The sequence below is a fragment of the Numida meleagris genome, chromosome 1, assembly GCF_002078875.1.
Source record: "Numida meleagris isolate 19003 breed g44 Domestic line chromosome 1, NumMel1.0, whole genome shotgun sequence".
NCBI lineage: Eukaryota > Metazoa > Chordata > Aves > Galliformes > Numididae > Numida > Numida meleagris.
The window spans coordinates 117008423-117034056 of NC_034409.1; the positions used below are offsets into that span (position 1 = coordinate 117008423).

General features: G+C 37.9%; 1 protein-coding gene across 9 annotated transcripts in view; it reads right to left on the minus strand.

Moving 5' to 3' along the window:
- The window catches only part of CNKSR2 (connector enhancer of kinase suppressor of Ras 2), a 232243-nt gene that overhangs the window by 62232 nt on the left and 144377 nt on the right, over positions 1–25634 (minus strand). For all 9 annotated transcript variants that reach the window (XR_002442319.1, XR_002442320.1, XR_002442318.1 and 6 more), the window contains 7 exons: positions 21870–21918; positions 20809–20981; positions 18600–18673; positions 16352–16423; positions 10485–10552; positions 5449–5549; positions 3423–3969 (listed from right to left, as the gene is read on the minus strand). Coding sequence is in view for 6 of the 9 variants with exons in the window: in XM_021408951.1 (XP_021264626.1) it covers positions 3423–3969; positions 5449–5549; positions 10485–10552; positions 16352–16423; positions 18600–18673; positions 20809–20981; positions 21870–21918 (1084 nt within the window). In the remaining 3 variants the exon portion in view is untranslated. The remainder of the gene's footprint in view (positions 1–3422; positions 3970–5448; positions 5550–10484; positions 10553–16351; positions 16424–18599; positions 18674–20808; positions 20982–21869; positions 21919–25634) is intronic.

Here is a 25634-nt window from a genome sequence, read left to right on the forward strand (position 1 = left end):
ACTTTAGAATGTACCAGCTTCTCTTCAGTGCTGAACCCAGAGACATTCCTGTTCCTTCCCTACAGACGAAAGATGCCTATAAAATGAAAGATATTCCAATAGTACTTCTGAGTAACAATCACCTGCCAAGAAGATCTTAGGTGCTCTTTGGCATTAAGTCATGAAACAAACACAGAGAGTGAGGATGATGGTGGGGCCTGGGGAAGGGGTGGCAGTGATGTGATGTGCAGCTCTCTCATTCTGCTCCCCACACTTAGCAGAAGGCAAACATGGAAAGGTGCATGTCCTTCACAACTGCACCATGGAAATGCAATACACAGGGCCAGGCCTCTCGTGTGTTCTTTTTGTACAGCTGTTTCACAGCATCACGGCACAAGGGCACGTTTGGTGCTGTTTGCCATTTTCATGGTCTCAGGAACAACCACGCAGACAAACACAAATACCCCACAAGAGAATCCTCTTGAATTACAAAGCAAGAGACTATTACAGGACAGCGTCTATACAAAACATCTAAATGACTGAGACAAAAGTCACTTAGTTAGGGAAACAGAATAACCAAAGATTAGCCTTGAAGTGTTAATGTGATATAATGAGACAAAAAGAAGCAACTGAACACACAACAAGGTTAAGTCCTAATGGATAAGCACAGGAAAGGACAACACACGTTTTTAGTTTACCGTGATATATCTAGGCATTACAGCAGGGCTGATACGGAGCACTATTTGCAGTGTCAGTACATTCTTGCAGTATTTATTTAGTGCACAAAGCATTGATTAACAGAGAGCAGATTCTCAGCTGCTGCAAATCAGCGTAGGTTTTGTAGAAAGTCAAGAGAACCATGCAAATTATAGCAGCCAAAGACAACATCTGACAGAAAGCACAGAGCTCCCAGTATGTGCGGTGGCTGTTTGAAAACATCTTTGTGAGAGAAGTTAGAAACACAGGACTGCATTTCACTATTTGGTTGAAATTCAGGAGCCTTTAAAAGTGGGAAAGGAATAAAAAAAGCTGAGAAAAGAAAGTTTTGTCAATGACATTTAACTCATACAGCAGCAAGCATGAAGGTGCTGTATTCCTTGTCCTGCACAAACAGCAAGAGGAATGGTTAAGCTCTGAAACACAAACATGTACACACAGGAACACGTAGAGTCATCCAAGAGTTTAGAACTATGTCAGGATCACAAATGTGCAAACCAAATAAATACATTTAAAAGGTTTGTCTGATACAACATTGGGAAGCCTGAAGGAGAAGCTAAAACCTCTCCCAAAGGGGAGGATTCCCCTCCCCACCAGCTGCAAGTTTTTGCATTCCCAGACCAGCAGAGGTGTGGGGCCAATTCTGTCAGCACGCTCGGCAGTCACAAGCAAATCTCGTTCCTCTCAGCACAGAAATTGAGATTTTGCACCTCAGAGCACCACTTGCATGCAGTCGCCCCTGCCTTTTTTACTGGTAACCATGCTGGATAAAGCCAGTGTTGCAAACAGAACATAGTAGCCATAGCAACAAGCAATTTGGCACCTAAACTTTTCAACAGACTAAACAGCATTTTCTCTCTGTTTTTATAATTTCATGGTCAATAACTCACCATGAACACTTTACTTGTCTAGCTGGTCATTAATGTCTCAAAACCAATCTCCCGTTAATGCTTCAACCATGAAAACCTTCTCACTTAAAGAAAAATAGAAGTATGTGTACACAAGGAAACTGCTTGAAAATTAATTTTTTTCTCCCTTTTTGGTAATTTGTAGAGAAATGTGGAGGAGAGCCCAAGTTCTGGCCTGCTAATCCAAATACGAGCCCTTTATTAGTTTTGCACACTATAAAACGTGTTACACCCGGGACTCTAAAGGATTAAAAATTGATGTCTAAAGCAACTGACATCTTAGGCCCTGCAATAGGATCCCTGAATAATGCCCGAACAGAACAGGCATTGCTGGGAAGTCTCCTTGCTCTTTTCCAGTGACTGCAAGAAATATTTTTTTTAAATAAAAATTCTTATTGCTACCAGTAAAAACCCATTTGTAAATCAAAATTGAAGGCTAAAAATAGGACAACACATTCTGCCCATGTGATGAAAGTTAACCCTGTTAACTTGGAGAGCTCCATTTCACAGTCTGTGAGAGTCTAATATTACCCTAATGAATGTGTGGGTCTTTCAGAAAGTGTAATGCACGAATGAAATTGAAATAATGCCTTTTCTCCTTTTCATGGTATCAGATTTAATATCTGCAAAAGAAATCACTGATTTCTCCAAGGCAAAAATTCAGGCAGTCTAGAATCTACTGACCAAAAACAGAAAATGGAAAGCGGTTGATCTCTCCCATGTAGACTAAATAATGTCCATATGAACTTTAATGCTCCAAAAGGTGCTAACTTCAATGAATTAACTTAGGCAGGCAGTTAATTATCCAAAGCTTTCATTACCCTTTCCTATCTCTTTCCCTTTTTTATCCTTCCTTACTAAAGTGAAAAATCTGAAGGAATGAGATCACCACACCTCTGAGAGCTTCAGAGGTCATCCTTGCCACTTTCCTTGCCACTGCAGTAACTTCATCATAACACAACCCCAGCGCATGGATGCAGGCTTTGTCGACAGATCCGACAACTTGGGTGTGAGCTGAACTTTGCTAGCAACACACGCCGAGAAGCTCCATAAATGACAGTGAAGACAGAGCATGAAACAGACACAGAAAGGTGTTTATGTGTTCAGGAGGAGCAGGGACCTTCATTCTCTGTTTATTTGGAATATTTTTGACAAGTAGCACAAACATCTACGAGTTAACGTGCCATGAAAGAGGCAGTTACTCAGCATTAGGATGCTTTTTTAAGCACTGCTGGTTACTAGATATTCTTATTGTATTTTAGTTTTTGTTCTGAAACGTTTTCTGAACTTCTGTCATTAAAAATCACAAGGTGACAAATCGGGGAACATACACCATTTTTCAAATTCCTTCAGGTTCTGGGCTGTTCTGTGACCTGTTCCCCTGGACACCACACAGTCACAGCCTGACCCTGCAACTTCAGGGTTTACTGAGTGTTTTTTACAACCCAGAGAGGGGCTGGCTGGAAACAGGACTAAGCACGTCCCGCCTGACACGTACATGTGTCAGTGGGGAAGAATACTGTGCAAGTGGAAAGAAAGCATGGAAGCAACATCCATTTAAGACTCAGAAACACTAGTAGGGCATAGCTGCTGACCAGCCAATGGGGAAGCACCTGGGACTCATGACAGATCATGCAGCACTCTGTCAGACTGTTAAGCCTTAGACATATGGTTGACTGAAGAGGTATAAAACAAAGAGAACCTGGTAAAATGTGGGAGATGGTGGAAGACTTTTTTTTTTAATAGTTAAAGGGAAAAACAACCACTACATTACACAAACAGGGTTGCTGAAAAGCCACATAAATATCCCATACTTACTTTTATCTTCCTGGTTTTCTTCTGCTGCTTTGCCTTCCTCCTCCTCCTCCTCCTCTTCCTCTTCCACCTCCTTTTGCTGCACTTCCTCGTGGTGATCGGCAGCTCCCACCGAAAGGCTCTGGCAGCAGTGGTTGAAGCCGCTGTCCCGTGGCAGTGTGAAGCTCCGTGGCTTGCCTCCGTTCCCATTCAGCACTTGCATCCGCTCCCCCTCCACGAGTGGGAAAGGGCCGTAGTGGTCTTGCAGGTGGCACTTCTGGGTGGGCAAGGTGGACTGCCGCCGGTGCTCGGGGGACACCACGGCCGTCTCAGAGAACACCGAGTCCTCCAGCGGCAGCGTCTGCAAGTAGTGGAGTCCTGAGCTCGTCAGTGGCGTCTCGATGAGGTCCTGCCAGGAGCGCCGCTGGCTTGCTGTCTTGCGCACCGGTGAGTCGGTGACACTCCCTGCCGCCTCTTGGCGAAACTCCTCGTGTGATGACTGTGACTGGGAGGTCTCTGTGGAGGAGAGGCGGCTGTGCTTTGGCTCCACGTAGGGACTGGTGCAACTCATCTGCAACAGAGCAAACTTCAGATCAGTGGAGACTGAGGCCTACCCCAAACAGCAATTGCGTACTGATTGTTGTTACTGATGGCCCCTCTTTTGGTAATGACCATGCACACACACTGATACACACTCCTACAGAACGTCCCTTAATCAATAAAAGGGGCCCACCCAATTATTTTTTCAGAAAACTTAGTAGCATATGGCATTATGGAAGACAGAGGAGAGATGGAATACCTCCCCTTCGAGGACAGGCTGAAAGAGCTGGGGCTGTTCAGCCTGGAGAAGAGAAGGCTCCGTGGAAGCCTTTCAGTATCTAACAGGGCAGCTTATAAGAAAAAAAGGGGACAGAGTCTTCAGCAGGGTCTTTTGTGACAGGAAGGGGAAATAGTTTTGAGCTAAAAGAGGCAAGATTTAGTTTGCATGATATGAAAAAGGTTTTTTACCGTAAGGATAGTGAAGCACTGGAACAGGTTGGATGTCCCATCCCTGAAGACGTCCAAAGTGAGGCTGGATGGGGCTCTGAGCACACTGATCTAGCTGTAGGTGTCCCTGTTCACTGCAGGGGAGTTGGACTAGATGGCCTTTAAAGATCTTGTCCAACTCAAACAATTCTATGATACACCTGGTCCATCAATACTACCTTCAAATTTCCATCCAAACACCTGCTATCATCCTATCTTGCTAAAAATTAATTTAGAAACATGTTTGCAGAGCTTCAGTGTGTTTTAGAGCTCTGTGGCTTTGGAAAATGAAGTCTTGCATGCAAATTAAACATTACAAACACTTTCCACAAATTTACCCAAGTTTTCAATCAATTTTTAAATTTTTTTTTAAAATTATATAGAAGATACTTTAGTAATGTGTGAATATATGGATATGAAAATTAAAATTTCCAATTAAGAATAAATTAGAAGTTCACTCATGAGTTTTATACCAACAACTACTTAAAGAAGGAAATAACAACCAAATCTCCTTTTGCTCTCTTTTATAGACAAACCTACTTTTTCAAAAGCAACAGAATTGCTGCTGGCAATACAAAAGAGCATTTTTATGTTGGCATTTTTCTGGGAAGTCAAGTGTAGTTTGCTACTGTAATGCTTCACAGCACAACTGTTGTACCTTATAGAAGAATCTCTGCTACCAGGGTTACTACCTTTTGTCAAAGACGATGATAAGAGGGATGTGAGCAATTACATGGATGGGTAGGGGTCTATCATGAATTAAGAAGAGGAAGAATTCTGTAACTTAATTCATGTTTGTATGATGAGTAGGATTATAGGTGTGTTCTCTACACACCAATGGAAATGGCAAAGATGGTTCTTGAAGCTAGCAATGCATGATACGTAAGAAATAGTTTAAGCCCAGTACTGACTCAAAAAATATACCAGAGTGCAATGTGTGCAAGAACAGGCTTCTGATCAGAAGAGTTGGTGAAAGCGATGCTTTGTGTAGCCTTTTGTGATTAGGTAGTTGCAGGTGACTTACCGAAGGAGGCCGTGGGTATGTATCATATGGGGGTGGTGGGCTGTCTTGTTTGGGTGTTGATGGAGTGTCAGCCTCCTCCTTATCACTCTCACTCCAGTAATCTACAAGTTACATACACATCAGGTCAAAAGCTACCAACATGTTTTCATATGTTTCTGTATCAGTACCTTGCTGTCATCAAAACAACTAGAAATTCCTTCGCAGATATTACTGAGAGTTAAATATCAGTGAATGTTGTCTCTCTATATGCTAGCTGCTGTAATTTGGAAATGTTTTAATGTAAGAAGGGAAAATTCAAAACATTATTGCATGTATTAATTCCCCCAGCACAGAGAAATTAACCAACAACCTGCGAATGACCCACCGATATAACTCTTGTACATACCTTATAAATACAACATGCATACAGAATACATCTAGTGCAATAATAATCAGATTTTCAAATATTTGCTAAATCATCAAAATAATTATGATTGTAAATATATTTGCTGGAAATTACTGAAAGTATTTTTTTGAACAGAAAAGATGAAAGCAATTTTTCAAAAGTCTTAATGACTGCAAATAACATTAACAAATTTCATCAATAGAAACAAGCAAATCAAGCAAGCAGTGGTTACTGCACACATGAATAATCAATGTTATTTTTACAGTCATTTTCTCCACTAGCAGTTACCCAAGGCTTTTTTATTTCTGATAAAAAGATGCATTTACCATAAGGCAGAAAAACTTCATATAACGTCTTCATTATAAAATAGCTGCTATCCTATTACCCAAGCAAGAACCTAAAGGTGGTTTGCTAAGGAAGAATGCGGCAATGATATTTAAGCATAAATTTCTAAAAGATGGATGAGAGAAAGTACAAAGGACACAGAGATTTTGGGCTAAATTTAATGGGACATGAGTTTTCATTTTGTTATGATATCAAGTCTTAGCCAAATCAATTTCATACTGGGATTTGAGTAAGCTGCTGTACCACAGGACAACTTTAGTTCATACTGTTCACAGACAATTTCCACTTTGCATGTTAAAGGATGTGTGTAACTTACTATTTTGTCTTTAATAGGAGAAAAAGCTTTACTATCTAAATTATCTAACCCAAAAAAACAAGTTGAATTTTTCCAAGTTAACACAACATATAATTTTGGCTTTAATGATTTTTGATACGAATATGATCATGATTAAAAATCTACTCTACCTAATCTATTCAAGATTTGACATTAAAAAAAAAAATATCTTAAGATGTGAAATAGTTGTTTCTAAAATTCTTTATCTTTTCAGATTATGGTACTCAAGGAGTGTGCAGCCATATTCATCTATTTATTCTTTAGAAGCAATAACACCTCTTTTGTGACTCTGGGTTTCCCGAATTGCCTCATGCAAGCTTATAGCTTAGAGGTTCTCTTCAAGTAGTGTAAGAAATAGTATAAATAATTTTTATCATAGCAATGAAATAAAGAAACAAATAACCAACTCCAAATGTTTCTGTCTGCAGACATCTCCAAATAATTCATCACTGGTTGAGAAAAAGACTACATCAGAGCAAATGGTTAATTCATTCTCTGCTTTAAGAAAACTTGTTTCCAGCAACTCAGAAAACCTCAAAATATTGGCATATAAGTATGTTTGCTCCCATTATAGCAAAGCCTAGTGGAGCTACTTCCTGTGAGAGGCCTGTCAGAACTATCTCACTCACTGTGATTTCTGCAGCCTTGGAGCTTGTCTATTTATTCTGGAAGTAAAACCTAGCATTCTCAGTGCAGGTTCCAATTTTGGCTAAAAATACAAAAAACTTTTTCCTGTCAAAACCATAAAACACTGTATGATCATGCTCTTGGGCACCTTACCTCAAATAGGAAATTGCGTTGGCAACGTACTGTATTTGCCTAGAAAAAATCTGCTGTTATAGGGGCCAACCTTCAGGTGAAATGAATGAACATAGCCTCCATCAATTTTTAAAAATGTTCTGTTTTTGGCAAGTGAGACATTATAGTCTACCTAAAATGTGTGTAATGGTATCAAATGGTTGCCATATTTCTCTCTGCAGATTTTGTCCAATTTAGCAACAGACATGTTCAAAGCATTAGCCATATCTTGAAAGCTTTCTGAATAAGCAAGAGTCAGTATGTGGTATGTGTTATAAGTAAGACAGAACTGACCTGTCATTTGCCTGTTAAAAGTTTTCTATTTAGATAAGCAAGTCTTTTTGTTTCTCTAATTTTCTATGACTGGAAAGCATGTAACTTCTCCATCCAAGAAAGTCCCTTGCCATCTTGCTAGCGTTCATTGTATTTAATATGGAAAGCTGATGGTATTTTTATAAAACTGTTCTGTACAGAATGTGACATTTTCTCCAGCAATACACCCACAGTTTGGTGATTCGTGCATCTCCAAAGCACTTGAAATATATTTATACACTTTAGATTCAGAACTGTTCAACTCTTAATTGAAACAAGTTTGACAACTACCGTTGAATTGTTTCAGAAGCATTCTAAAGCTTTCCTGAAAGGGGCTGAACTGAACAGGAATAAAAGACCTTTTGTGAAATCAAATATGCAGATGACAATTGGGACAGGCACCAGATATAGAAAAATCCAGCTTCACAGTTCCTATAATTTCAAAAAAGCTTGAAGTGATAGAGAGGCTTTACATTGCTAACTTGATGCCTCTGCTAATTAGGGGCACAGCTCAGCTGTTTAACAGCCCTTGTTCTGAGAGCCAAGGATAAGCACCAGAAGCATAAAAGCTCCATGCTGCAGAGAAAGGGGAATGTGATGCTGATTCCCTCCATAAACACAAATACGCAACACACAGTGGATACAGCATTCCCTACCTCCATACGATGAATCAATTTGAGTAAATGGCATTAGAGTGGAAATAAAGAGCTCCCTCAGTGCCTGGGATATAATTCCAGCGGTAAGTGGAGTCTCACTGATGATCCTCAATAGGGATCCATTTTAATAATAGGCAACACGAGGCCTGAATGCATGTGATCTCATGTCTAAGAACAGGATCATCTGCTAATATTCAGCAATTGCTTGGTAGGAAAAAAATTTCTCCACATCCATCTGGATTTATAAAGGTGCATCATGTCTGCAATTGTGCACTTGGGCAGTGTTAGCATAATTGGTCTTACACTTTTTCCTTTACCATCCCACGTTACTGTAATTCTATTGCCAACTTGCTTTCTATAGAAGCTTCAGTTTGGCTTTGGATGCTAACATGGAGGATTTCCCTGAAAACTCCATGATTCAGAGTTTGTTAGTGGCCTCTTCAAGCAGTGATGGATGGTATAAAGGTCCCTCCAAAATGGTTATTGCAATATGGCGTGGGAAATACAGATTCCTAAGCATATTTTGGTTCATTGAGGCACTGAGAAAATGACTGGAGGAGCAGCGAGCACAGCATGTCTCCTGGGCTGTGTGAATGCAGAGGACCTGGTACGATGAGTGATGTGATATGCACGGGCCATAACAGGCTACTCCAGGAGGTGGGCAGCACTCCCACAGTAAGCAGCTGCATTTGCTGGAAGGTAGAATTAGAAACAAGGCAGCAGCAAGTACAACCTAGTTATCTGAGGGAAAGGCAGAACACCCACAAACCTTCCCTCCCACACGGCTACTATCAAAATACAGCTGAATGCTGTAAGCCACTGCTCTTCAGCAGCAGGCTGATCCCTCTAGGGTGCCCTGTAGTAAGACAATCAGGGTATGAATTAAGGCAGACATCATTTCCTGATGTCTGTTCATCTTCTGCCACTACAGAATTTCTTACACTCTTGATGTTTCCACCTGTCTGCTAAAGCCATCTTTGCTTCTCAGTGGCGAACGAAGTCTTTTGCATGGTGTCTCCCAGGATGGAGGCATGGCTAATGCCAGAAGGACATGGCTAAGGCCGTTGTTACATAGGCTGGTACAGAACCAGGACTTAGGGGGTGAGAGAAACACCGTATGGCTAATTTTGAAGCCTAGTGACCATCTTTCGAATACAAACTCTCCCTGAAAAAATGGCTAGAAATGTAGTTTTTGTAAAGAAAAGACTACATTAAATACATTGCTGCAGCAGTGCTGAGCTACAAGCTTTTTGGAACAAAAGTTAGAACTTCACTGATGAAGGCTGAGAAGCCCTAGAATTAGAATATGGTATTCTGACTTTGGAGGCAGCAGGTAGAAAGGCATCCAGATAAGCTCTAGCTCATTCTGAACATTGCCATTGTCTGGTGCCTGCAGCCAGAAACACCTGTAAAAAAGAGTAAGGACTGAGATGCCAACTGCTTTCCAGACCAGTCAGTTGGATATAAATGTTTCTGCGGATCTGTGCCACTGGCAATTTGGGAAAACAACCTGCCCAGCACAATGGATCCTGTTGGCCAACAGGATTTCTACTGCAGCAAACTAAAACAAAGTGACTCTTGTTTTATATATGCTACTTTTATAAAGCTATGAAATACTAGACATAAAAAATATAAAATGATCTAAACCTACAACTCCAAATGAAGAACTCCACTGAAAAGGCAATAGGGCTCCAGCACACACCTCAATATAGTAAAATCAGTAGTAATCACAAAAAAATTTAATGGCCTTAAAATTTAGTCTTTAAGGGAAATCCACTCTTGTCAGTAGGCTTTAGAGGAATGGTTTTGTTCCAGAGACGAATTTCACACATTCCTACTCCTGTAAATTCAAATACCAAATGACAGTGTTTTCAAATTTTTTTTTTAGTCTACAGATTCTTAAGTTTGTTCCGATGGGAAACACAGACTCCTTGGTACCACACACCTGAGCTTACCGGCAGTAAATTTCCTGCTTTTATCTACCTCTGCAGCTTTCATAGAAATAATCCAAGGGTATGTGGATCAGAATCTGAAGGAGCTAATCAAAAACCCCAAGGGAAAGAATTCTCGACAGCAACAACAGTGAAACTCATTTGAGAATTGCTCTCAGATGATGAGAATGAGGCCTGATACACAGCAGGGAAAAAAAGAGCAGATGAACTTGTTATAAGAGCTGGCAGAAGAAACCAAAATAATAACACATTACCTTGCTCTTGTTTGATCCTCTCCCTTTCTGCATAGCCAGCAGCAAGCATGTTAATTCTGTTTAGCCATCTGAAATAACATTAAAAGAGCAGTGATACTGATCCAGAATGTTAATTTAGAGTGCATTTCTACAAAAAACAAAAGCACGACCATCTGAAGGAGATTCAGAATAATGTTATTTTTCATATTAAACAGTTGTTTTCTTTGATACTTTTCTTCAGGTAGCCTCCAAAGATCTATAATTTTGCTGTTGAACAAACTGCTTTCACAGCATAGATCTTGCTTCAAATGGAAAACCATGCATGATGTCAAACATCTGTAAAACACAGGATTTGGAGATAATCAAAGAGCTATTAAGTCTGCTGCTCACAGATACGCCATCATGTCACTACTCCCGCTGTTCTGATTTCTTAAGAATAAACACCACTTTTCAGAGATTTAAGCAATACTTTAAGGCTTGAAAAGGCAACATAGCAGAGGAACAGAGCAGAAACCCGCTGTCAAAAGAACAGGCTCCATCCTAAACAGACAGTGAAGTTTAATTATGCCATTATGTGTTTTGGGGCTTACCTACAGTGCCAAGCACAAAGAGAAGGAGGCATACCAGAATTCACTTTTGTGTTTGTGTCAGAGAAGCAGAGGGAGAAAAAGCAGTTGCCTCAATGCAATTCACATCTAAGGCTTTCACCTCAACTTAGACTTGAAAAAATGCTTCCATAAGCTGTACGAATTAATAATGAACTATTGCAATTCTCTTCTAGCAGAGCTGTCATTGTGAGGTGTACATTCAGCTGTCTGTACTGATGCTTTGCTTCAGCCTGCCCTCTTCCCCCATGCGGCTCTCAGTGTATTCATTATCCAAACACTAACACTAAATCAGTTCCTCCATCTATGAGGTTTTAAATGCTCATGACAACCTCCTATGGTTGTCCACTCCACATTAAACCTGGAATTGCTTACTCCAGTCATCCCACAGTCAGGATGACAGACCTTGTTTGCCAAGCTAGTGAGCAGCTTGCAATTTTACTGCTAGTGTTGGCAGAGAAAACTTAAGTCAGTTTTGTGTTTTCTTCAGAAATGTGAAACTCCTGTTTCAGAAAACTGTGCCTGAGGGGTGTTATTTGCACACTGCATGTATGGAAGCAATAAGTATTATTTTGCAACCACTCTTGCATGCTGATCTCTGAGAAACTTTGGTGCAGGGTAAGTAGGCATGAGATGATAAAATAGAGCTGCCCTCTTTGAAATAAATTTCTCCAGCTGTCCCTCCCAAAACAGTGACCAGTGAACAGTGATGTATTATCTGTAAATTACATTAATAGTCCAGAAGTCATTGTACATTGGGAAGGATGCTAGAGATCTGCTCTTGAAGTGATTACAGCATACTTCATGTTAGCTTACAATCAACATTTCCACCAGAATGATAGGGAAACTGAAGATGAGACAAAATTTCAGTTGTGCCTGTTAGGAAGTGCCAAGCATTTATAAAAATCACAGGCACATTGAGGCAGAGACCCAACAAATTGTGTCTCTGACAACTATTGCATGTCTTCATGGAAGAAGTGACCCCTTTCCAAAACTCACTCTTAGGTTAATGTTCCTGATTCGAGAAGGCTTTCTTTGGGGAACAAAGCTCAGAGCTTACCACCACCCATTGCAACCAACATGAAACAACCACCTACTGAATCTCTTGGAATAGACCTGCTGACTACAACATAATAGGTAAGATAACTATAGGAGTTATCCAGTTGGGAAATTTCATTTCATCCTAAACATGAGATAGCATTTTGTGTGTATGACCGTGCGTGAGGCAATCAACGAAATTAACAAAGAGTTAATTGACAATCAATTGATACTGGTTATTGCTATAGTAGATCATTCCATAAAAATGTTATTTTCTGGTAAGTATAATCTAAAGATAACCCAGGAGCTGTATACCAGTCTAAAAGAGAGACATCTGACTGACTTCACAATTAATGATTTTCCGTTGTTCATGATTTGTGTCATGGCTTGAAATATCACCTGCGATGCCTGTGCGATGAGTGGCAAGGTTGTGATGTGGTTGTAAAGAGTTAATAACAATGGCTTCTGAGCGGTTTGCTAGTTCAGAAATTAAGAGAATGGCATTGACTTCTGCACATTTTCTAATATATGGCCACTAAGGATTCATTAGATACAGTTAGAATGTGTACATTTAGATAATTAGTGTTATTTTGATTAAGCGTGGCAAGAGTTTGTTTCAAGTTAGAATCATATGAGAAATCCATCACACTGGGCTTGTATCACAGGGATTTGTAAAGATCTCTGGAAGAACAAAAGAAGAGTGAAAAATACCTGCTTTACAGAACATAGGGGACAAAAGTATCAAGTGTACAGTTATACAAGAACTCCTTCATATAAATATTAAAACTGCAAAAACCTCTGCAAAACCCTTGGTCAAGGAAAGATTTAAAACTCCCGGCCCTACATTGTGCTGTGTCTTAATAACCACTGTAACTTTTTCAAGGGCAGTAAGCCAAGAAAATATTCCTTCCTTACTGCAAGTGCAGCTTTAGCTTTCTTGTGAGAAGTATGTTATTGTTAGCTATGACAATAATAGTTAAAATAGTTACAGTAAGTAACACTGGTACTTGCAGCAGTCATGTAGGTTTTCTTTTTTCTTTTTCTTTTTAAATCTTTTTAAGAATAGGACATGTACATTTCTCCTCTGTATTTAATTAAAACAATTTCATGACTCACACTAGAACTAGATAAAAATATTTCTATAGCTCTGTAACTTTTGTAAGGAAGAATGTACTGAACTGGCATTCTCACAGAATAGTAGTTTCTTATCTCAAACTCCAGGTACACGCAATGCTTTTAGTCAAATTTAGTTTAGGGTGTCAAATTCTCCTTAATCATAAAGCTCAAGGATTAGGATGAACGAGCTATATGGAAGTATGGGCACCATACAGTGTCTGTAAGTAATCAACTGCATTGTAACCAGAATAAAGAGATCTGTAAGTCTTGCTGGAAAAAATTCAGAGGTCCTCTTCATACACCTAGAGACACTGGCATGTGCTGATACTACAAGCTGACCACTTGTCATCAAAGATGATGATAAAGATGACTACTTGTCATCTTTGGTCTTGATCATATAGTTACATTGAGGAAGAAATTTCTTACAAATTGCAATACTTTGCCCTCGAACAAAAAGAGAAAGAATACAGTCCAGTTACCACAGGTTCAAGGAAGATCACATACAACCATTCCACACAAAGTTACTGACCGTATTTCTGTGCCTACCTGACAACTTAAAGGAAGCAGGTGTAGTTACCACAGAAAATTAAAATAAGTTTATGTATAGTGTCATTAAGCAGAAATATGTGAATTGCCTTCTATAGGAGAATATTTGCTTGGAATAAAAATGAATTTCCAAGGAAGGTGTTTCAATGAATATACACTTACACTAGCAAAACTGTACTTTGCACCCATCAAGAGTATTCCAACCTTCTCTCATCCAAACTAAACGCATTATGTGGGTAGAAAGAACACTTTTTCTGGTGTAGCCATGCAAAGGAAAGGACTTCACAACAATAAAGTTCAGTGATCACAGCTCCCTGGGTTTCTTGCAAATGTAACAATGTGGCATAAAAGCAGTAATAAAAGTTGAATAGTGACAAAGTTACCTAATACTAAGATACAAATTTAATGTGAGTATACACACACACACAATATCCTTTCATGTCCTGTATACTTTTTTTTTTCTTTGAACTAAATCATGTTGTTCAGAAGTTGAAGGAACTGAACCATTTGTAACTTTCTGTTAGTCTGTTTTAGCAGTTTTCTTCTTTCTTTTATTCTGCCTCACAATATAACAGAACTGAAATGACTGCATGCTATATAATTGAAATGCATCTTGGAAACCTGAAACAGAACAGAAATTGCTCAAAATAGTCTTTTTTTTACCTTTTAATATATTGATTCTGCATTTGACTACGGATAGGTTAGAGCATGCTTTTAGATAGGAAGCAATGTATTTCATTACCTCTGCATTTGAAAGATTATTTTTTTTGTAATGCATTTTTTTCAGTTTATTAAATTTGTGTACTGAGTTTATGAAGGTGAACTACTTTTTCTTACACATCAATCAAAGAAGATAAAAAAAATATATGTTAAATGGTGATGCCAGTTCAGACATTAGAATTTCAAGTAATTCCATAGAGGTTGATGGGGTAACTTGAAATTTACATGTGTATAACATGGAACAAAATTTAGTCTAGCTCATTCTAAATGAAATAGTAAGTACCACTGATAAAAAACAATATAAGATAGCTCATGCTGGGAAGTTGGAAACCTCCTAGCTCTTAAGTTATAGACTGTGCAATATATTTTTAATGTACTGATGTGCATTTCCTGCTGCTTTTTGATTACTGAAGAGCTATATAAATTCTTATTTTCAGAAACAAGTCACCTGTCACACAGACAGAGGACCTACTGACAGAAGTGATTTATCTGCTGCTTTAGTTCAGGATATGCTGAATAGACCACGTCATTATTCTGTTTACTGTGCAGCAAACTTCACTTTGAGTGACTAGCTTGACAGAGTTATCTAGTAGAGGCAAGCCTAAAATTTTACAAACAAATAAAAAGGTTTTAAGTTTTCTAATTGAGGAGAGATTTTGGAAGTGAGCTTTAGTCATGCATGAACTTTTGAAAACATTAACAGACAGTGACTTCTAAATAAAAGCAAGCATGGGAGAGTACTGGCATCCTTTGTCAGTCATATATTATCAGTAAAGAACTGGCAGTACTCTGAAGCTGCCTGGCCAGGTAGCTGAATCTAGTACATGCAGGAGAGATTAAACTGTGATCACAGCACTTACTAATGAATTTTATGGATGGAGATTTATCTCATTTTTCTCCTGTTTTAAAAGCACCTCAGCTAAGATGTCTACAAACATTATCTAAGACAGAAAAATTATCAGGTAGCAACCATAGATCTTTTTTGTGCCCTATCATATGATGAAAAATACATATTATGAATTAATTTCAGTTTATGTTGTGAAAATAAATGAAATGACTTCTCAGATATTTGAATAGACATGAGATCCATGTTTTTAATTTGCCATTTAAATGAAGTAATTGAAATTGTGTTTATTTTGTGCTGAAGTCTCAATCATTCTGAAAAATAGACCTAAAATACTTACAGGTAAGATCAACACGCAAAGAAGCAAGGCTTAAATACTTTCTTTTTTGTTTTATTTTTTGAAGTTGATGAGATTTTCCTTGCTAACTTCAATAAAACTGAAATTCCACTTCAATGTGCAAGTTACACTCATGTTGGTAGAGACAGACTGCACAATTAAGTCTTTGCTATCTCTAGATCCTATTTCATGAATGACAGAAGAAAAAAATCAGTGACTGCTGTAAATCCTTCTCCAACTTCTCACTCCCTTAAATGCCAGAGAACAGAAGCATCCCCAGAGCAAGCATCACATGTCTGTGGAGGTAGTTTGGGGTGCAGAGTTGGAGATATTCCACCTTTGCAGGTGTCACACAGCTAAGAACAGCCTTACAGAAACCCGGAATTCTTAAACTGTGCTTTAGAGTTGTTTTCAAAAGCTGTTTTTTTGCTTCTTTTTAGAAAGACAAAACCTAGTTTCCAAAAATCTCCAAATCTTTCCTTCAAAAAAGATAATTTTTTGCATGAATTGAATGTTTAGCATATGCAGACACTCAGAAATAATGCCACTCTGCACTTTTTTTTTTTTAACTACAACCTTCTTAGCTAAACAATTTATTATCAAGTTCTAATTTGTTATCACTAGCTTCAAGGAAATGCCTTGTGCAAGGAATGGTTCCTTGAATTTTGCTTAACTTCCTTACCTGTTCATATCATCTAGATGTTCAGCAGCAAAATAAAAACTTTTGATCTTAGGATGGCAGGCTTTGAATGCACTGTAGAGGAAAAACAGAATTATAAAAATGTAATGGTACAACTTGTTTTTTCTTTTAATGTAAAGTAGTGTGGTCACCAAGCAATGAGATGAGTCCAGATTTCCTGAGCTATTAGACACCCCCAGACATGATACAAAAATACAGCATCCTTGACTCCTGTGAGTCCCTCTCAACTCAGGATATTCTATAACTCTATGACATTAACATTTAAGATAGTGGCAGATTTCACTGACTGAAGTGCTCTGCAACTACACCTTCTTTCATAGGTGTATAAATAGAGACTGTACACTTACAGTGATGCTTTTATGCATTTTGCAATTTTACTGATATATACTGAAGGTACCAAATTTTTCCTCGACTGAAAATTGACCGAAGAATTTATTCAATACAACAGAAAATCTCACAGTCCTGGTAATTTATGACATCCTAATGACCTTGACATTACCTTTAGCTCTGATGACTGAGTTTCAAACAGAAAAATGTGATGCAATTTACTTTTGAAAAGCTCTTATAAATCAACAATGTGTTCTTGAGGTCATTCTAAGCGATGGGCAATTACATCTCATCTTTTCTTTCCACCATAGTAATCAACATGACTAGGCTGAGAGAATTACCTAAAGGAATTTTGTAAGTATGTTGCATAAAGATTTATGGTGAAGTTCTTAAAGATCTAGAAAATGCATCTGACAGTAATTAATAATTTACAACACAGAAGAATCATTTTTGAGAATAGCCTGAAGGTCTTTCCTAAAATAAGAAAAAAATGCATAACACTCCTCAAGAAAATAAGGAAAACTGAAAGCATGATATATGAAAAACATCAGAAACATTTTTCCGAGAGACAATGGATTATACATATATAGTGTACATATATAAACATATAACACAATTCTCTCTCCAATCTTCTGTTTTTTAGAAAAATGGTAACGATGCTCTTCCTGTGTATCATGCTTGCAGATTGTAATATGTGTTTGTATGTGCATGTACACATGCACACGTTTACTTATATATACATATATATGTATACATATATTTTTTTCCAAAACCAGGTATATGAAGTTGAAATCCAGGAAAGGTACTGCTATTGAAAGTAGCATGTAAAAATGAGACAAAAGGGACTCCTACATATTAGAGCATGACACAATGTTATGCAAGTGAAAGCAGATGTACAGTGATGTCTGCTCAATTTAAAAAGACACCATCAAGATACTGAGACCCAAAACCTAACTTCTTAAAATTGCTACCGCATCTGCCATCTGGATTCTGACTTTTTTTTTTTTTTTTTTACTTTATCTGTCATCCAAGCAAGGAAATTTAACAGCCACATTTTATGTTCTGCTATCCATCAGATACCAAATCAAGTAAAAAACAATTTAAGCAGGATGCATTTCTGAGAAATAGGTTGACTTCATGTTGCTGCCCCAACAAAACATACAAATGAAGCACTTTAGCATTGTAGTCCAAGGACAAAGGACACAGCACAGTAAGCCCAAGCTGATATTTCAATGCAATTATTATATTCTGTTCTATGAGATCATAATGTAGAGCTGAGATCACCCTGAAGAACTATGCAGACCAACTGATACAAGATCAGCAAACAAAGATAGGTGAGAAGAAAAGGTACTTTAAAGCTTTAGATCATACTCTAAATCAAGCCATTCTGATGCTCACTTGTTTTACTCTGCCTCAGGACCAATATAATGTGCCAGTAGAGTTTGCTATCGTGCTGTCTAATTTGGAGTTGCATTAAAGATGGATTTTTGGCCAGGTTTCAAACAACAAAAATAACAACTCTCCCTTCTAAGAAGAAGGGAGGTGAGGGGAGAAGTAAACTAGGAAAACTAGGATAATAATAATAATAGTGAGGCAGAAGCAAGTAAGCAGCATTGTCACTTTTCATTCAAAATAAAGTTAAAAAAAACACCACCACTACCACTACTAAAATTCACATAGAAAAAAACACAAACTGTCCATTCTTCTTTAGGAAAGAGGTCACACACAAACCACACTGAATTTAGCAGTTCTGTATGAGATCATTCTGTGATATAACTAAATGATCATTGTAATGAAGCCCATTATATCACTGTTTTAAAAGAGAACATTCTCCTTTGTTTCACTTTTCTATTGTATTGTACTACTCCTATTGTATCATTGCATTATTTTTGAACATACTTACTATTTCTTTCGGCATTCACTGGCTCTGTCAATTTTAAATTCAGGTAGACTGATGAATCCTTCTGCTTTTTCATCCTGTAAAGATAGTTCTAAATAATACTGTTGTAAAGGTGTCAGAAAAAAAAAAAATCCACATGGAAAACAAGGATATTTTCATTTGCCTCCTTCTTACATAAGAAATACTAATGTATGCTCTTCTCTGGCAAACCTCCTGTAGAAGTCACTGGGACTTTTGCCAAAGTCGTAAGATCCCTTGGTGTAAAATACCATTTTAAATACCCAGTTTTCTCAAACAATTTTACAGTTGAATGAGCATTTGAAAATATACAAAATGACCAAACATATGCAGGCAATAAGTTATTGTAATTAATTAATTTCAGGGGAGGATGAACTAATTAGTAAGGAGAAAAGCAGCCTACTGTAAGGAACAGAGAAAAAAGTGAAAAAAAAAACCAACAATTTAAATAAATGTTATTTACCATCTTTATACAATATCACCCTAGGATGTACAACATCACTTCAGCTACTTGTTATCTCCCTCCAACATACAGAGAAGACATCTAACCTTCTTCCTCTGCCCTCTAAAGACTTGCACATAGGTTATTTTATCAGATATTCAATCTCCCTTGTCTTTGCACAATTTGAAAGAATTATTTCAAGCCACTGACACATCAATACCATAGACTCTCTTCTTTGACTGTTGACGACTCTGCCTGAGAAATTAACACAGGATCATGAGAGTGAAGCTGCAGAAAACACAACTATATTTTAAGGAATTCCAGAGAATTACATCCTTCTCTCTCAAAATCCTCACAGGTATATGTGCTACATGTGCAATCTTCATGATTATTTTTTTTTTTAGAAAAAAAATGTCAACGATCTGCATATAAAATCAGAACTGGAGTTGTTCTGTGGGAGGTACAAAGCTGTAAGATGCTCTTCATTAGAACATATTTTAAAATGAAAAGGAAGTTGTTTATAATAAACTTGTTATTTCTTTTTTGCATGGCTTCCAATGGAAAAAAACTGGCAGAACCATGGTAATTTGTCTGTCCATCTGTTACTGAGGCCTCCCTGTACCCTCCCAGCTTCTGAATCTGTTGGTGAGAAAGATGAGGTCTTAAAAATAACAGAGGCCGAGAAAGTCAAGGAAACCCAGGGCAGGAAGAAGACACAGGATCTCAGGCCACTGCCCTCTCCAAAGGAAAGCTACACACGGCTCAATGGTTCCCCAAGCTCCTTGTCTAGCTGGTGGCTAGTCATTGTATTAGTACCTATGAATTTCTACCCTGATGAAGACCTTGTAGTGTATCTTTGGGAGGGATGATGGTAAGTAGGGAGTTAGGGTTACTGATAGAAAGGTGAGATGAAGGCGCAAATGGAGTGAATGTGTGGGAAAACAGGCTCTGTTCATGGAACAACTTGCTTTCTATCTACTCAATCTACTCAGGGAGAAGTTTGGATCATGATATTTAAAAAATGTGGTGCATAAATGCTTGCAGTGATTAAAACAACAAGTAAGGCAGTCCAAGCCCAAATGTACTCACATGTTGGCAATGGTTTTATTTCAGGATACTAGTAGAGTTCAAAATTAAGGTTTTCTGCATGACTGGCAAAAAGCTTTTCTGCTTAAGCTGATATAAATAATCCTGTACAAATGCAAAACGTTGCACAATCAAAGCCATAAACAATTCAGTTGGGCTGCTCTGATGCTCTTAAGTTCAGTATATGTGAGCACTGAAATCATAACAAAAGCTACAGAGAAGGAATGACTGGAGAAAACAACTGAAAAAACAAAAGCATCTTCTGTAATTGCCAGAGCTTTTGATGATCTCGCCAGTACATATAAACAAGGAATGCTAGGCAGCACATTGTTAAAGTTTACGTTCTCATGACGAAACTTGAATGACAACATTAAATAAACTCCCTTTTCCCTTTCAATGGCTTGAAGATAAATTTATGCTAAAATGGTGAGAGCAGGACACTGAAAAGTGTGTTTTTAATTCTTGTAGTAAAGGGTGAATCTGAAGGATTAATTCTCTCCAGACCCTAATGGTAATTTAGGCAGGTAGTTAATATTGAGTGCAGTTATTTGGGCGAATAAAGCTATCTATCCGCACAGACAAGCACTCAAAGCACTGGCTTTCCACAAAAACATGGCATTAGCAATACATAGATTATATGATGAAACGATAAGCATACATGCTTACCTCTTCATTGATATACCAGTAGAGAGATGTATCTTTCAGGACAAACCAATATTTTTTCCATTTCTGGGAGAAATAACTCTTGGCATCTTTCTTTTTCCAAAGCCAGCCTTCACAGTCTCCTCGGCCAAGATCTTTACATGAGATCCGTCTTTTGCTTTTACCAGGAATAGGAGCTGAAAATGACACGTTGATGTGAAAGCATTTGAACTTGTCCACTAAGTCAACAAGTTAGCTATAAAACACTACATATTTGCTTCAGAACATTAAGTAAAAATTTCAACCTCCATTTTCTGTTACTAAATTACTACAACTCTTTTACTTGGACCACAAAGTCTATGCAAGATTTAAAAACTTAAAGAAATAAACAAAACCAGAACAATGTTCGGCACCTTACAGGGCTTATATTCTAAAAATGAGACAAAAAAAAAAAAACACCACAGAAAGAAAAAATGTTTTTGAGAAAAGAAAGGCAAACTATTTAAAATAAGCAAAATGGTTATTTATCAACAAATTAATATTTCATGTCAGATTAAAGCACACAGCAAATAAATTAATCTATTTCACACCTGGCTGCTAATTGCTCAATATTTGTGTGAAATAAAGCTAGATAAATACTTAATTGGGATTCAAAAACCTCATTTGAACCTCCTTTTGCAGCAGAACATTTCCTGAGACCTTTGTACTTCTAAATCAAAGGAAAACAGTTTTCTGTGATATAATTACCAGACAGCTTAAGTAATGAGCAACAACTGAAGTAAGGCACTGTATGGATACAGCTGCAAAAACAGCCCTCTCCTCAAAGAGGCCAGAATGTAAATATTCAAAAAAATAAATAGTAGCAGATGTATGGTGATAAGGTAACAGGCTACTATAAAACTTCCACAGCAGATGAATAGCTTCTCAATATGATGTTCAAGGAACTCAATATTATTTCCGTTCAACTGAATTATACATTTCACTGGAACAAAAAAGTTCTAGTTGATCTAAGGTATTAGAATACATAAACACTGATGTTTGCAATTCTCTTCCTATCAACACATGAAAAGAAATTTATTTTTTACCTTTGTTTTTCTTTTTACTTTTCTGCTGTAGAGAAGATTGCTGAAATGTCTAGAAGAAAATCAAAACAAAAGAAGTTATAACGCAGCGCTTATATTCAACCACATGCTTATCATAAAAGAAACGTAACACTGCAAACACTGAAGTCATCTTCAGGTAACACATTCATCCAATAGCCTTCTAGGCCAAAAAGATGCCAACTTTGATTGTAAAAAGGCAAGACATTCACAAGACTGTAAAACAAAACCACATGGTTAAGAATACTAACGTAGGCCACAAATTAATCTGCCATTAACAACTGAAAATCTATATAAAATAGTCCCTTATTTCTGATTCTATTAATAAAAAAGGAACATATTTCTGTTTCCTATGATAGTGAAGCTGCGCAGCTCATGCATTTCTAATAGATGGTCTAATTACGATCTTCCTGACATAAGTGCTTTAGTTAGTTGCTTTTAGTCTAAAGGCATTTACATTATGATCTTTGAGACTTCAGATATTTTGCTCAGAAATGAGTCTAATATTTAATTATCATAGAATCACAGAATTGCTCAGGTTGGAAAAGACCTTCAAGATCATCAAGTCCAACCACAACCTAACTATACTACCCTAACAACCCACCGCTAAATCATGTCCCTGAGCACCACATCCACACGGTTTTTAAACACATTCAGGGATGGTGACTCAAGCACCTCCCTGGGGAGCCTGTTCCAGTGCTTAACAACCCTTTCTGTAAAGAAGCTTTTCCTGATATCCAACCTAAACCTCCCCTGGCGCAACTTGAGGCCATTTCCCCTTGTCCTGTCACCTGTCACCAGTGAGAAGAGACCAACCCTGCTCTCACTGCAATCACCTTTCAGGTATTTGAAGAGAGCAATGAGGTCTCCCCTCAGTCTCCTCTTCCCCAGACTAAACAGCCCCAGTTCCTTTAGTCTTTCCAAGTAGGGCATATTCTCCAAGCCCTTCACAAGCCTTGTTGCCCTTCTTTGGACCTGCTCCAGCACCTCAATGTCCTTTCTGTATTGAGGTGCCCAAAACTGAACACAGTACTCGAGGTGGGGCCTCACCAATGCCGAGTACAGGGGCAAGATGACTTCCCTAGTGCTGCTTACCACACCATTCCTGACACAAGCCAGGATGCCACAGCCGTCTGTCTATCAGCATACCAAGGTCCCTTTCCATCAGGCAGCTTTGCAGCCACTTCTCCCCAAGCCTGTAGGGCTGCCTGGGGTTGTTGTGACCAAAATGCAGGACCCAACACTTGGCCCTATTGAAATTATTACTATGAATTATGGTAAATTGCAACAGTGAAGTAATTTCACAGATTGGTATTTTGAAATAGAAACCATTTTTTCTTTAAACTGGACTTCAACTGAAAGTATTTCCCTCCAGTTGATCCAATCCCATGAATAAACCCACTGCCTCAGAAATAAGACAGGATGGAAATTGTTCCTTAAGGTTCTAGCTTATTAAAAGCAGCACTGCATATTAACACATTTTATGGCCTTTTCTGTTAAAAAATTTGAACACAGATATTCAACATCACTACAGTGAATAAAAGAATACTGTAATTAATCATTTTGAAAATTTAACACATTTTTAATTGTTTTGAATTTTAATTGCATATTAAGATAGACACATATGTTTATGCTGAAACCAAGAAATGGCCACACTGTAGTGTCTGAACATTAAAACTTCTTACTACAGCTTACGATGAATCCATACAAAAAAAACCAAAGCTTATTTTTCTCTTGTTATGACTCATGAGAGCATAAGGAAATCCTGAGTTGGAAGGGACCCACAAGGATTATCGAGTCCAACTCCTGGCTCCACACAGCACCACCCAAAATCCAAACCCTATGTCTGAGAGTGTTGTACAAACGGTGCTAGCATTCTGGCAGCTTGGGGCAGTGATCGCTGCCCTGGGAAATGTTTTTTTTTTTAAACCAAAATGTTTATAAGCAATATGTATTAGTCAACACCATTCATGATATGGCATGATATTCAACTCCAAAAATATGGCAAGTAAGATTAAATCTAAAAATGTTTATTGTGGAAATCATCAAATGTTATCTGCAGCCTCCCCACAGTTATTAGATAATGAATAAGGCCACTTTCTCAATGCCGTTTGGAATCTCAAAACAGTGGAGGATGTATGGGACTTCAGGAGCTCTTGCTCTACATCCTGCTCAGAGTAAGGCTTATTTTGAAATTGGAGCCAATGCTAGATCATGTTCTTCGGGGTCATCTCCAGCCTAGATCCAACCACCTCCAAGCAGGCAGACTCCACACTCAAGCGATCCGTCCCAGTATTGACCATCATAATGTTCCCCCCTCTGCAGCTTAGTTCTGTGACGTGACAAGTATAAAAATAACACAAATACTTCTTTTTAATACCGCAAATCCTAAATATGGATTCACACCAAAACCAGAAATCCAATTGTACTAAAGCAATTTTACTGGACAATAATGTTCAATCACTACCCACAAGGCTAGATTTCTAAGCATGTACACTACATTTTGGTTCTGCTACAATCTGAGCTCTGAGCAACTGTTTTCATATACATCCTGTCCTTGTTTCCAAGAACTTATCTCTCCTACTAATTCTGAAAGCAAACGTAAAATTAAATGGAAAACAGCATTCCATATTAAAGAAAGTTTAAGAAAGAAAAATAGATAAAATGAAAGCAAAACTGCCACTGAAAAGATGAAATAAATTAATATCTTAACCCAAATGGAAATTTTCATTCCCAAAGATTTGCAACTGTTTATTCAAATTCTGAATGACATGTTTTTTCATTGCCCAAAATACAATTAGCAAAACTTTCCATTACCCAAAGAAAGATGACACTTGATGGAAAGCTCCCTTGAGTACCCAGTGCCTCTGTTATTTGAATACAATAATTTTCTGCTATAATATGTGATGTTTGAGCTTGGATTTAATAATATACCTAAGCTATACCCTCTTACAAAAGCACATCTATGCAGAACATCAGAGAAACATTTTATTCATACATCTATATACCTATTTTTGCTATCAGCAGCCTCAAAAGCGCATGTTATTTCAAGAGAAAGAAAGCATTATCTATAATGGGGATTATTATTAAGTTTCTGTGGTTTATTTTGTCTTGTGTTTTTTGTTTGTTTGTTTTGACAAAGGTGCTAACCTTCCTCTAGATAGTATTTCAGTCTGCCTGTTCTGAGGGCTTGGCTGCATATCCCACCAGCCATTTGAGATTTCCTTGTACACTCATAAGCCATAACAGCTGCAAGCGATCATTACTAAACTTGCTATGTGGGTTCTATTTACTTTCACACACTTCAAAATGGTTGAGAGAGTTCTGAAAGCCCACCAAAAAACTGCACAGGAGTAAATAGCAATGTGCCCTGGGGTATATACACTTCTCTGTGCTTTTATGATCACAGCATGGTATTGCAGCTACGCAGTCAACAAATTCTACGTGGAGGTTCACACTAAGAAAAGAGGTCACCATCAACTTGTAATTTTATTGGTTGCTTTAGCAAGAAACTAATCACATACAGAAGCATAGTTAACAAAAACTGTAGGCATCCAATAACACACCAGCATTATAGTATGTATAACATAAAGCTTTCAAGAAATCAAGAAATGAGACTTTCAGGTTTTTCTCTTGTCCTCAAAGCCTACTTTCAGCTTCTTGATTAGTACCAAGACTCCTGTATATTTGATCAGAAGATATGTGAAACTGAAAGCAAATTGTAAACATTCAGAAGCCTGAAAATGAGAA